Source organism: Falco punctatus, assembly GCF_963210335.1.
Source record: "Falco punctatus genome assembly, chromosome: 5".
In the NCBI taxonomy this organism is placed as follows: Eukaryota; Metazoa; Chordata; class Aves; order Falconiformes; family Falconidae; genus Falco; species Falco punctatus.
Window position 1 is genome coordinate 81,408,473 of NC_137584.1, and position 14,575 is coordinate 81,423,047.

General features: G+C 35.7%; 1 protein-coding gene across 7 annotated transcripts in view; it reads right to left on the reverse strand.

Moving 5' to 3' along the window:
* Nucleotides 1-14,575, reverse strand: part of SIPA1L2 (signal induced proliferation associated 1 like 2) — a 154,766-nt gene that overhangs the window by 24,866 nt on the left and 115,325 nt on the right. For 5 of the 7 annotated variants that reach the window (XM_080388849.1, XM_080388853.1, XM_080388847.1 and 2 more), the window contains 6 exons: nucleotides 12,624-12,713; nucleotides 11,003-11,106; nucleotides 10,494-10,597; nucleotides 7,302-7,690; nucleotides 3,439-3,663; nucleotides 652-805 (listed from right to left, as the gene is read on the reverse strand). In XM_080388849.1, the coding sequence (XP_080244975.1) occupies nucleotides 652-805; nucleotides 3,439-3,663; nucleotides 7,302-7,690; nucleotides 10,494-10,597; nucleotides 11,003-11,106; nucleotides 12,624-12,713 (1,066 nt within the window). The remainder of the gene's footprint in view (nucleotides 1-651; nucleotides 806-3,438; nucleotides 3,664-7,301; nucleotides 7,691-10,493; nucleotides 10,598-11,002; nucleotides 11,107-12,623; nucleotides 12,714-14,575) is intronic. The other 2 variants (XM_080388850.1, XM_080388852.1) reach the window with 1 other exon arrangement.

The following is a 14,575-nucleotide window of genomic DNA, read 5'->3' on the forward strand; positions in this document are numbered from 1 at the left end:
AATTGCTTTGTGCTTTATGCCACATTAAGCACAGAATTCAGAACCATTTACACTTTGGGGAGTAGTAAATTTTAAGTTCTCTACCCACATTTTGTGAACTTTTACTGATTTTACTTTTGTAAATTTTACTGATTGTCTTCATACTATAAAGATTAGATGTATGCTCTCCGCTAGCACTGACAATTATGCCTTTTGAGCAGTTGCCACTGGTACCTACATGAAAGTGTGATTCAGACTTCAAACAGAATTTTTGGTGCTGAGTATTACAGGGCAGGGGAAAGCAGGCTACTTTTATTCATATGCCCTAATATCATGTGAGGTGTATAAATTTAGGCATCTAACCTTGAAAATGTTACTTTTAACTTTTCAAATTTGATTAAGTCGCTCAACCTGCATCTGCCTCTGCTCAAGCTAAGCAAAGACATGCTCAAGCAAACACTGTATTTCATACAAAATCACCAAACTAGATATTATTTTCATATTGTGGGAAATGACACTTTGTGACTTATGGTCAGTATTTACAGCATCCCCATGGAACGTATTTAGCTCGTACAAAACGATACTGCCTTCTCTAGCAATTTTGCAAATACCAGAAATTCATTTCTAAGGTAACTGTGTCTGAGATACACAGAGCTGAAGAAAGTAACTAACCTTTCTTCTCCCCTCCTCCATAGAGAGGCTGTCTGGCAGCATCAACTTCAGAAAATCTTCTTTGGACAAGACTTGTTGGCTTTCAACAATGGCATTCCTCACGGAAGTTTGGAGTGGACTCGATGCAGACACAGCATCAATATCATCATACACTCTGTTGAGACAATTGGTGTTTTTAGCAAGAGAAGCAATAGCGCTCTTGGGTTTGAAAGACTGCATTTATCTTCTGTCACAAAGTAAAAGTTGTTTGAATTACCTCCTGACACAGCACACTCTTATTTAGAACATTTTTTCAATCACTTTGTATTTATGAAACTGTTTGTGGATCCAAAATGAAGTTCTTAAACCACTGAAAAATCCATTTTAGGAATTTGAAACCATAATATTTAAAAAGTGTAACAGTTGTTTCTCCTAGCTTGCCTATCTTTTTTACACACCACACTTCTCTATTGTTAAAGCTGTATTTATATCAACATTTCCAACAGTTCATCACAAAATATTTTAACTTCTACTTCCTTAGCGAATAAGAAAATCAGTATTTTATAGTGTGATATTGTATCCAGCTTCACAATCCGGCAAAATTATTACGGTCCTCAATGGCAATCTTTGAAGTGTATTGGCAATCGATTGTGCCATGTGCCAAGTGTGTTTTATTATCAGCAATTTCATAAAGCTCTTTAGATAAATAAAACAGCTGTCTTCCTTAATTATCAACATATAAAAGTGTATTTACAGCCAACAAAGGACTGTCAAACTGAATTATTATCTTTCAGCTTCCTTCCAGTGAGAAAGGAGAAAGAATTTTAACAGGTTTACTCTGGAAATGTAATCGAAGGAACGAGAGATTCCCAATCACACAGAACATACGCTTGAAGCCATTACTTATTGCCAAGTGCAGCATAATCAGTGACTGTCTTCAGCAGAGAGGAAACAAGCTTTGCTACAGTAAAGTGTAATTCTCAGTGAATTATATCCTATAGTGGCACAACATTCAGCAATTGACCTGATTTTTCATCATCATTGCTAATTAGAGATGTTATTTTATTTCAACATAATTATCCTCAGAGAGAGATTTCCTCTCTGTGATGTACAGAAAGCTTTCCTAGAAAGAAAGAGGTGAAGCAATGCTGTATGCCATGGGAAAATCTGAAAATATTTTCTGATAGATGAAGTGCTGCCATATTCAATTAATATTTCTTAAATAGAACTAGCTCTTGAAGACACTCTTCTAAAATTGCTGTGGTTTCAGTCTAAATGCTATGATTCATTATGCAATTTTGTTTTAAGGGATCTATTCAAAATAAAGAGAAATTGTTTCAGCAGTTCAACCTCAAAAAGCAAAACCTGGTGGGAATCAATTAAGTTATCACTTTTTAAGTGTAAATACTATTAAAACTGAACAATTTAAGCAATTAAAACACTGGGGGAGGGTGGGCAGGTGGGCGAGGGAGGGAAATGAAATCACCAGTACAGTAACACAAAGAAACAAATAACCAGGACAGGAAGGTAGTAAAATCATCATCTACTTTTGAAAATTGGGAATTTAAAAGTTTAACTTCAGGCTCAGATTTCATGCATGTATATACTAGCTTGTAAGTTTAAGCATGAGTCTTGCCATAAATAGGCACATAGATCCAATATGAGATGTTTGTTGCAAATAACCTGTTCCCATTAAACACAGCGTAATCCCATATTAAACACTTGAAAATCAAGTACTGCATGTCATCTTGTCAATTTATCAAGATATATAGGGCTGCCTATGATATATTGACAGATAGAACTGAATGGCTTATGCACCAAAAAGAAAGCAGCGAGATTATCTGAGAAGACAATTTTGAAGATAACAGGAATTTAAAGGTTGGTTTTAAACAGCAGATTCAAACATTGCTTATTACTGTTGCAGCAGTGGGAAAGTATCATCTCTATATTTGAGATACTGCATCTTTTCCTGGAGTGCATGCCTTTTTCTTCCAACTAAGAACACATTTCTCATGAGCTGTTCTGTGTTAAGCTGTACATATAGTTGTTCATTAGAACTGTTCTGAATATTTTTGTCTGTTATTTGCTAGAAAAATACGGTTTTATGTTGGTTTTTTTATTTATTTTATTTTATTGAAGCCTCCACATTTTGTAGAGTCTCGCAAAGAGCGGGTCAGATATATCCACACTTAATCTTTTTCTTGTGAGGTCCTAATTACCAGTTTGTACTTGTTCATTAAAAACAAAGTCAGAAAAACATACCAAAGAACCACTAAAATACCCTGAGCTGGCACTAATTTAAAAAAATTATCTACCATAGATGACTGATACATTTACGGTCATCTCTCTCACCTGTAATATATTAGCCGATGTAACGGGCAACAAGGTAGTAAGGTTTAATACCGAACCACCAGGAAGTAAGCTCTTTTAAACTACATAAAGTTCCTGAAGATTTGTAGAAAAGGTCTTTAAGACATTAATACAATTGTGGCTTCCCAATTGATTCCTAAAGATTCAACGTGGAAATTCGGAATGTCTGACATAGCCATATGTTCTTGCCTACACACACTTCCAGAAATTTCTGTCAGCTTGTTTCATTTGACACATGGTAAAAAAACAGATGCAGCTGGATAGAATACAGAAGAAAACAGTATCCTGTGCAGTTACTGTCTTTTTTTTTTTGTACCTTTGATATATAAAGCTACATTTAGAAGCGACACTGAATGTATTTTTTTCATTTTTCTATTCTATGTTAGAATTTATTTTCATTACCCTTCTTCCCCCAACAAAGTTAAACGGAGCTCTTACTCGTGGCACTCAGGAACTTCAGATTCTTCAGGTGTAGGACTTCCTTCTGATTTTTTCCATCCAATGACGTATTTACTCACTGCTCCTTGTCTGTGGTAGGATTTTGAAACTGACCCAGTAATCTGTTGACTACTATTCTGTGACACTATGTAGACTTTGGAGGTATCTAGGGAGCCACTCTTTTTAGAGCAATGTGTTGATGGGCTTCCTGAATGATGTGACCCACTGAAAAATTAAAGAAAATGCACAGAAGCAAAAATTTAATCTGCTATACCAAACAAATCAGAAATCCTTCACCTGGCATGCAGCTATCATTCTTAATGTTAAGTTTTTCTCAAGGTTAAAATCAAGGTGGCAATATTGGTACAGTGATTTTCTACATAGCAGCAGTGTATAAATCAAATCTCTTCAAGAATAGAGCTGTGATGAATTTCTAAAACATGTATATAATTCAAATTGCTGAAATGCTAATGCAAACTGATAGGAATTAAAATTAGAAAAAAAGACTACGTCCAAGACATATATACGGAATTTGTGTGTGCAATTTTAAGTAAATGTTTACACACACATTATTAATGGCATAATTCCATTTACTTCAAGAACTACATCGGGAATTACCTGAAATATCTCTCTAATTATAAAACTTATATGCTTTTCCACTTCATGTTAATTTTGCCAGTTCATGCCAGTTTAAGCTGTGTCTTTCATTCAGTACCATTGAGAATTTAATATTAAATGAAGTAAATTTCAGTTCAACAAAACCAGTTTTCTGTATAATTTTAATAGCCTCTTTTATTATGAATAATAGCACTGGTAGGCACTAATGAAACCTTTTACTGAAGACTCTCAAAATGATTTAAAATGAACTAAAGCAAACACTTCCTTGAGGAATAAATTTCTTCTTTTCATCTTGGAGGTGAAGCAAGCAAAGCATTCAGAAATGAAGTGCCTTGCCCAAAATCAGAGGCTGGAAGCTGAAGCTGCAGCTCCTAACTTTCGTTGTCGGTTTATAAATACCAAACACAGTGCTATCTTTTACTCTAATCCCAAGCACATTGGATTAATTCACAGAGGACCAGAAGTGCTGAAAGTGTAACAGGCATGGCTGCTTCGCTGTTCACGAGAGTCAAATACAAGCAATGCCCCTGCATAGATCACACAGACCAAATTAAAATGCCTACTGTGGAAGAAAGTTGAATCAAGGCAATGGTTTAATAATTTTGATCACAGGTAGTATGTGCATTTAATCTTCAACCTAATTTATTTTCCCTACTCTCCTCCCTCTTCCTCTCCAAAAAGCAGAAACAAGATGACAAGTTTTTTGGGGAAGAAAATATCGCAGGTGATGTTTAAAGCTGTTTTGCTTGCTATCCTTGCAAATATGCAAATAAATTATGTAAAGATGTGGTGAAGAAAATAATTCAGTTATGAAAAGTTGAAATCTAAAGATGAAATGAACATCAGATTTACAGCGGGGACATTATCCAGAGGATTCTAGACTTCTATTTGTAACTAAGATTAAGAAAAATTGAGCATCCAACCTCATTCTGTAGGTTTTAAATATGGGAATATTTCTGAAGTGAAGAAAAAAAATGCCCATAAAAGCCTGGTTTTAGATGATGAATTCAATGCAATGGTTAGAACAATAGGATTTTTAGGATCCAAAAGATGTTCTATGTAAGAAGCAAAGCAAAACTAAACATAATGAGGCTAAGCTGTTACAGCTACAGTTGCATAAAGGTATTTGATAATTCATGAACATAATTAATATAAAATAGGAGAGATAAAACCATTAATAACAGAGATGTGAGACACAATGCTGTGCATAGCTTAAGTCAGTCTTGTAGTCTGAGATCCAGTTTAATTCTTTAAATCTTACTTGGTCACCATAGTACTATTTTATTCAGGAGGTTCTTTATCTGATGATGTTAGAGAATCAGGCCAGAATCTTTCAACCAACCAACATCTTTCCTGTGCGTGGCACTTCAGCTATTCAGTAAACAGCATACAATTTTAATAAAGAAATGTTGCATTCATAGATCATGGCATTCTCTGAGTCTGTATGCTTGTTCCTTAAGTTCTACACCGTTCAGCCACTGAATAACAATGTTACCATTTTAACATTTGTAAAATAATTGTGAATGAATGACTCAGTGTCAGAATTTCATTATTACAGATTATGAAGAAATACAAACTCAGTGCTTGACCAGTTGGAAAAGATATAGAGGATTCAGCAGATATATAAGATTCAGCACACTTATATGTTAACTCAACTTTCTATGTCTATTCTATTGAAACATGTCAGTGGTGCAGCATCACAGCTACAAAATGAGATACTTTTTAATGATGTATGCCTCTGGGTGCTGTACAGGTGATGTCAGCTATTAAGCCCAACTGCAAAATTTTTACCACTCCAATGTAATTTGAAGGATATGCAAGCTAAGTTTAAATAAAACAGTTGGACCACATAAGCCTGACATTTTCCTATAGCAAAAGGATTTGGCACACAAATCAGAAGGTGATTGTTTGAAAATATTACTACTGCCAAAGTGGAATTGGGCAACCCTAAAGTGAGTCATCATCTCAACAGTAATTTCTATTTTGGAAATGTCTAGGTAGACTAATTTAAAATCTATATGCCTTTTTTTAAAAAAATTAAAATTAACGAATCCATAAAATGTTTATTCCATAGAAGTGAACAGCAGATAACTTAATGGCTGCCTGGCAATTTAAATATGGCAGCTGTCACACAAGTGCTGAGAATACACATTCTAGACATTAGAAATCTATTTCAGCTCATTATAATGAAATTCTAGAAACACAGAGCTTATTTGTAGTGCTTTAGAAGTCTCAATATATAAAATTAAATCTCAACACACACAAAGCAGAGTAAATCTGGAGCTTCTGCATTATCATGGGGTAGTGAAAGCTTAATGTAGACAGCATTTACCTAATTTTCACAATAGTCTATACAGTAGTCTATGTTATCTTCTATAACTTGTGAAAAAAAGTAATCTAGAAGTCAGAGTAAGTATACAAGACTAATGCACTCATGTCAAGCATATAAAGAAATGAGGATACAAGATACTACTTGGTTATTTTCCTGTACTGTTTGACATTGAAAACAGGAAAATCAAAGGGAAAAAAAGAACAGTTTTCTTCTTTACAGAGTAAAAACCTTAATACATAGACCAAAGCTTCAGCTTCAAAGTCACCATAAAATGGGAATTGGGAGATAAAGGCAACCAGCTGTAAAAGTGAACTTTCAAAGTTTGCTTTACAACAGATGTACTATGCACACATTCCACTGGTAACAAAAAGAAGAGCTGAAAATCAGTCAGAAATTCAGTTCAACAAAAAAAAATCATAAATCATACATTGCGATAATGTAAATTAGGGAGGATGTTTTCAATGCAGTTTCACTATATGTAAAAATTGCCCACCACTATATGTAAATATTGCCCATTGCAATTTTTCTAATTTCCCTCAGTATCAACTTCCAGGTAATTTGTTACACTGTACTTAAAAAAAAAAAAAAAAAAAAAGTATGTGAAATACGTCCAGGTGCAAACTTCCCTTTTACTCAGGGATTTTTCCCAATTTTATCAAGCTAAGCAATGGACACAAGGTCACATATAAAGTCCCCATCAGATCTGGGAGTAGGGCTAGCTATGTTTTTTATGCAGACTCATCAAAACCTGCTTGAAAATTGCTCATATAGCAGTTTAAATACAACAACAAAAAAATATCAAGATCAGTTAAGTGCACTTTCAAAGAAAAGTAAACAGAATAACAACAATGAAAAAGAGTTATCTGTATGTTAATCTATAATCCATAATCCCTAATTTGTAAGAAAAACATACCTGGAATGAGAAGAGATTTCACTTAGGTCTCCCATACTCCCTTCAGCTGTATGACTGGTAGAAATAGCAGAGGCATAGCTATGAACAGCATAGATTTTAGCTGGATCATCATCTGGCCCAGGAGTTTCAGAAGACTCAGCCCACTGCTCGGTACGACAATGTACTCCAGACCTGTTGCCAGCAAGGTGCAAAGGGGCCAGAAGAGGAGCAGGCATGCAGGGAGCTGTATCAATTCCACTGTCAGTAGAAGCTCCCTTTATATATGTTAATCCAAGCAGCTCAGGATCCATCAGATCTCCAGAACCAAAGTGTTTTTCATCACTGTTGCTGGACGTGTTACTGGATAGAGTGTTGCTGCTTGAGTGGCTTGAACAGCTTTTGTCTCCAATCTTAACAACAAGAAAACAAATAAAAAAAGACCCCCCTCAAGTTAAATAGTAAAATATTTATTTTCATATAAATTACTGAATTTGTGCTATTCAAAGACCATTTTGTTATTTTTTACAGTATGCTGTAATATAACTGCAAAGTATGAAAAGAGCTAATTATACCACCAGTTTCTATGAAATGAATTGCACAGCTGGCTAGGCACATTAAAGGTTGATGTCACCACAAATAAAAAGGCTCTAGTTCCATCTTCTATGGCAAATCTTAAGATCACACTTGAATTTTCTGATTATAAGACCTGCTTAACATCCATAAAATTGCATTTCTGAACAGTTAAAATAAGCATTTGTTAAAGCTAGCAGCATCGGTAATTATTTGTTTAAACAAGTTCTACTGCAAATCTGAAAAACACCAAAGGCTGAATTATCGTTGGCTTTTTCTCAGTGTGGGTGAAATATGCAGCTTATTGGATCAAATCCAATTGGATGTGTGGCTAGTCAAATTGAAGCCAATTGTGATGTATGTGTACCAGATGAAAGCAACTTAAGTCACAGGGCCCTGAGCTAAGCATGGCTATTGAAGTGGAATAATTATGTCAGGCATTTATGTCAATAAAGTTGGGGTGTTGTGTTGGTTTTTTAAAAGAGATTTTATAGAGAGTTGGATTAAGTTATCTGTGTGACAGAGTAGCCAGAATAAGGGCAGATGGACTTCTATTACGGCAGATGGACTTCTATTGGGTAGAATATAAGTGGAAGGGTGACTAACTTTTTTACAAGATCCCTCTCCTAGCAGACGTATATTAAACATAGCTGTTGCTCATACATTAAAGCAGTTAAACAAGGCAGCCTTTCCAGAAATTATAATTCTATTCCATATGAAAATTAAAAGACCTCAAAATTTGAGAAAATTATTTTAGGAAAAAAGGAGGGGGCTACATTTGCGTTCATTCTATCTGTTACATTAAAAACAATGCAACAATTGATAGAAATACAATGGGCAGATTTTCCAAGGAAAGGGATTTGGAGAAAGGTGTCTGGAGAAAAGGTATGTCACTTGTTACTGTAAATGTAAAATGGAACCACATGGGAAAGAAACAAGGGAGCTCAACAGCTCAGTTCCACGCCTCAGAAGGCATATTGTATGTATGAACCTTCCAAAAAGTTTCCTCTACCTTGCTGAACATACATGCTTAGACACCTTCCTGACCCTGCAAGCAGCAGTGAATCTAGGCACCAGCAGTTGATACAGACATCTTGACCTGCTCAAAGTTCACTATGGCCATAGCTTAGGATCATTTTATGCATTCCCTTGTGCCAAGAGGAATCATTGTATGAAAGCGCAGCATGGCCCTTATTGTTACATGTTGTTAAAGGCTGTGTCATAGAGCAATATTAAAATAAACCCCAAGAACAAACAAAAAAATACCCCCACAACACACACTCAAACTCCACACACACACAGAGTCCATGCCAGCAGGAATATATTTATTCCAGGAGAACAAAGAGAATTTGAAAATAGCTAGTGAAATTCCTCCCACCCTTCATCCCCCAAGTTAAAACCGATAGAAAGACCTTTTTTTCCTAATCGTTAAATATTTTACGGAGTTCTTGTATGTTTGCTGTAGCCCTCAGTGTGAATTTCACTGGCTGGCAGAGACTCATTGAGCTGAACAAAAAGGGGATGTAAAGAGAACATTACAAGGTCCTTTACAAGGTGATGACCTATTTTTTTTTTTCCACCATCTAACAACAAAATAGCCCAGTTTTATTAGTATTGTATTTATAATAATGCTGGTTCTTTGTACAATATAGTTCTTTTGCACCTGCACTACACATATGCATATGGAGGCAAACACAAACACAAGCCCATTATGAAATTTTCTGTTCAGATCCCCACCACCCTAAAAGCCTGAGAGTTGCCACTAGCATTAAACTTTAATCCAAGTTAAGCAAACTAATCATTTAACTTTGGTAGCGGTGCTCTGTTTAATACTGATTGCTACATATACTGATTCTAGCCTCCTGTCAGCTTTGGCTTAAGGTAAAAGGAAGTATTTTTGTTTTCACGTGCATAATTCTACAGCATGATTCTGTTTATGACAGCACTTTTTTCAAGAAGTATCAAGCTAGATTCTCATAAGGTATCAATGTACATGAGAAACTGGCCTCCTACTCTTAGAATGTAAGTCTACAAATAGTGTACAGGTTCATGCTCCATATAGCAGTTTTTTCCACATAACAAACATAAAAAAAATAGAAAAAAGACTGTGCATATCATCAGCGTACATTCCATCACTAAGTCATTGAGGATTTTGCCATTACTGAAGACTAGCCACTAAACTAGATGGACTAGAAATCTGTTCGGCATGCCTAACATACAAACTACATTTTTATACTGCTTATTGATAATTAAACTACATGGGTGTTTTACACAACACGACAATAATTTCTTTTTTTTTTTTTTTTAATTAATATGAAATACTTCTCAAATTAAGCAAGCCAGTATAAATGAAGTTGTAAATACATAGCTGAATGTAGACCGTACTAGTTTTATCTCCTCAATACAGACCCAAGCCCTCTTGGAGTTCTTAGTTTATAAACATAGATTAAGCACATTCAATTCACCCCACATCAAATATACTCTTTGCCTCCCAAAAGGCACAGTGGTCTTCATGAATTATTAAAACGTATTTTTAAGGTGTATTTTTTAAGTCCAGCTGAGGTATTTTGTGGGTTTTTTGTGTGGGCTTTTTTTGGTGGGTTTTTTTTGGAGTTTTGAATGACATTCAAGTAAAAGACTTACATGTGAAAGTTTGTTTGGTGACTCCTTGCCACTGCCTTCTTTCTGTAAAGCCCGGTCTTTGTAGGAGCTCAGAACTTTGGTCGACGGTGCGTGCCACTTGGTTTCTGCCATAAATAATTATGGTTTAATTTCAGAATGCTAAAAAGATGAGTATATCATACAAAGATAAAAGGCACATGACTTAGTAATCAGGATTCCAAAGACTGTACACTCTTTGGGATCAGAAACATATATCTTTGCAGAATTTCCTCAGATCTAGTTTTTCAATGCTAATTAAATGAGGTTCAACCTGCTTTTCATCATTCATGAGGCTTTCTGAAGTTCAGAAGTAGTTTGTTCCAAGTATTACCTAAATATCCCACGATATTCTGTTAGACTGTAACAGTCCCCACTTTCACTGTCCTATTACATGCTCATTGTGTATCAAACCTCTGCATCAGAAGGTGGCTGCACTTCAGGCACTGTATTGAAAAGAACATTTATTTTTAAGATACAGTGTGTTTCATTACCAGAATGTCTGTTTCCTTCCAAAGCTTCCTCTCGTTCTCTGCCTCCTTCACACTCCAGTGAGCCTGAACCTTGGTGGTGTTCATGGAGCAAAGGGGACTGGCACCTTTTAATGTAAGCAGAAAATTAAGCTGTTTGTTTTTTTTTTAATTTTCCTAGAAAACTAGTTACATGATGAACAACAACACCTTTTACTCTTCAAAGCAAGTATTTTGTAACTGCTTTGTTTAAACAATCATCACACACACACACACCACCCAAGCAAGTAACATGTAGTAACATTTAACATAGTAACATTTCCAAACACTCTAAGGAAATAGTCACATGCAATTTTTCCAACAGCTCACTGTTACATCTTAAGCATGAACAAGGCCAACAAGACATTAAACTTTTAGAAGAAATGCATTATTTGGGCTATATATCCAGAGGTTTTTGCAATGGAGAACTACGGTAATGTATGCTTAACCGCTTTATGAACTAAGCCCCACAGAAACTCTGTAGTGTTGCCAGTTTTCACACCCAGAACACGTAAGCTAGTACCAGATCCATTGCTTTGTATTACGTTGCAAAAGTCCCATTATTTCACAAAGCAACACACTAAACCCAAGGTTGCTATTAGAAATAACCGTGCCGGAAAAGTGATGCACAAGCCAAGATGCATTTTCATGTGTTTACTGTTAAAAAAAATCATTATAGTTTTATCTCAATTATTAGCACCTATTTAGCTGCCAGAGATTTCACTGAGTATTCTGAAATTCCTTGAGGAGACTCCAGGACATTTCATACATATATATTTATGCTGTATGGGATAGCTTATCCACAATCAATCACGCCAAAGCAATATTAAGCTTACAGACATGGAGTCAAGCTGATGTTTTCAATGTACACATTTTTTCTGAAAAGTAGCTTCTGAAAGCCGCGTGTCAAGTCTGGAATGTTTTTGTATTACGCCGTGTAGATACTGCCATAGCTAACATTATAAAACAGGAGTGTTTTCGGCAGCTATATTTATACAACAAAGTGATAAATTTAAAGTAATTTAGAACAGATGTCTCACATAATGTTCTTATAACACATACAGTATATTGGGGTAGTCTTCTATACACAGATAGCTAACTTCTGAAACTTCAGCACCAAGGGATTAACATGGGTGTAAAAGCACCATCTACATACTGCAACTGCCTTTCAGGGAGAAGAGACCTCTTTTGGAGGAGAAATGCTAGGGAATGGATGCCACTGGAACAAGCACAGTAGGAAATAAAATCTTTGAAGACCATAGAGATAACTGTTTGATCAAATACCCTTCCACTGAAGCCAAAGGAGAAGGTATTTTATCCCAGTTCTGAGTTACTAGCTGATTTCTGGCCTAGGGAGAGCAAACCTAACAACTGTTTGTTTTTTACCTGAATTGTAAAATAACAACTTAGTCCTAAAGAGTTAAAGCAGTATGGCTTTAAAATTCTGTTGGCATACATGACACATTAAAGATTCGTAAACCAATACGTCTTAAAATATACTATCAGAATTTGCAAATAATACAGATATAGAACATCCATATAAATTTTGCTTTAGAAAGAAGATGCACGGGAGCTATACCAAGATATTTAAAAAAAAAAAAATTACCAATACCCGTCATATCCTACTTGCTGCCTCCATTGGCTGCTCCCACTTGGTCCTGGGTCACTGGAGGAGGACTGGTTGCTCGGAGAACTTCTGTAATGTTGACTAGAGTCATTAACAGTGCCCTGAGTTATTTGTGAGGTGTCAGTTCTGAAATAGGCTGCACTTCTTTCATGAAATACATGCATTTTTACAAATAACGCAGATGCAATATGAACAGGCAATCATATTAATTTGGGGAATTTACAGTTTTATCTTAGTTTCACAAAACTTAAACAAGTTTTTTTAAAGTATATTATTTATTTCATCATTAATAAAACATTTCCAACTGAATATAGGGAAAAGGCAAAAAAAGACTAAGTGCCAAATCCTACTTTCCTTACATCTAGCTTTACTTCTGAACATGTGGGATTACTTAGGAGTCACAGCAGCTGGATTAGGTCTCTAAATTTACATATGGGATGCTCTCACAATGGATCAGAAATGATTGTTAGTTGCTTTGCATGTATTCCAAGTTTCAACAGAGTAATTCAGAAGAGGTGATACCAATACCTTTTTGATTTTATGAATACTTTGACATAGAAGAGCAATAAGAAAACATTTTCATGAATAATATTGTTTTGTATTTATTATTTAAACTTTTGAGCCTCATGTTTTAACAATGTCTCTAATTACACTTCTTAGATTTCCAGAGTTGAAATGCAACACCCAAATTTGGGTTTGATCCCCCTCCTATCCTTCACTTTTGTGCATATCAATCCATAGCTACATTTTCTACAGTGACACTACCTTGAAATCTCTGTATCTCCCTTCTTTTCTTTTTTTTTTTTTTTTTTTTTTTTAAAGGCTATATGTAGAAATGAATAAATGTACTCAGGGACAGGTGCAAAGAGGTAGTTTTGTATTTATGCACAACACTTTCCCAAGGACATGACATTCAATAAGCAGCTTCACTGTTCAGCTTGAAAGTTTTAAAGATATTAGCTATTATATTTTGCCTAACAGCCAAACACATATACAAGAAGTAGATCATGTAGTGCCTAATTTTTCACCTTGCCTCTCTCTGATAAGTATAGACAGGACTGAGCCTCTTTCAATCAAGTGGAATAGTCTATAGGCCACAGTTGAACCTATTTGCATGTTCTTGCTTCTCACCACTAAGAACTTTGCATTTCTTGCACAGCTTAAGTGAACCAGCATTAAGGCATAGGTAAGTTATAATCCCATGTGTTTCCAGCCTCCAGAATGATGTTTAGGATATTATCCTCAAAACTGGGACATTGGTTTGTACTATTCCAGGCTGAAGCATGTCTAGATCCCAAGCCTCCTACTTGCTGGACAAGTGCCTAGCCATTCAAAACCACAGAAATTCAGTGAGTGAACGCCTCACACAGTTCCTTTACAGAAGAGCTGTAGCTGCCTGCTCTCAGGAATGGCTTTCAGACTCCAGGTGGAAGGACACACTCACCTATGACACTCAAAGACTAAAGTACATGGAGTCTTCTTGGTACGAAAAAACAGAAAAGTGAGTCTGACTGAAGTTTCACTCTTAAGGCACTCTCTATGAGCAGCTGTCACAGAACTAGGCATTTTTTAAAAACAGGAGCAGAGTTCAACCATATCCTTGTATTTCTTAGTAACTAATTAGAGGAAACTCCTTGATCAACTCAAAAACATTTGGCTTGCCTTCTCAAAGCACTTAACTCTCCTCAGCAACTGTGCTAGGAGCATAGATGTTCAGCTCCCAGTTTTTAATTTCACTCTGGGGACTGGGCACATAACTGTGACCTACACGTCACAGCAGTTAAACTGTTGCTGCTTGAGTCTTTTACTGTATCTAGCCCATAGTTCTGTTGCTTCTTCCTCTTTCTATCTCTAAAACCAACCACTTTATCACTGACTTCACTGTTAGCTCATTTTCAGATCAGTTGCTTTATCTTCCCTGTTTTACTAAC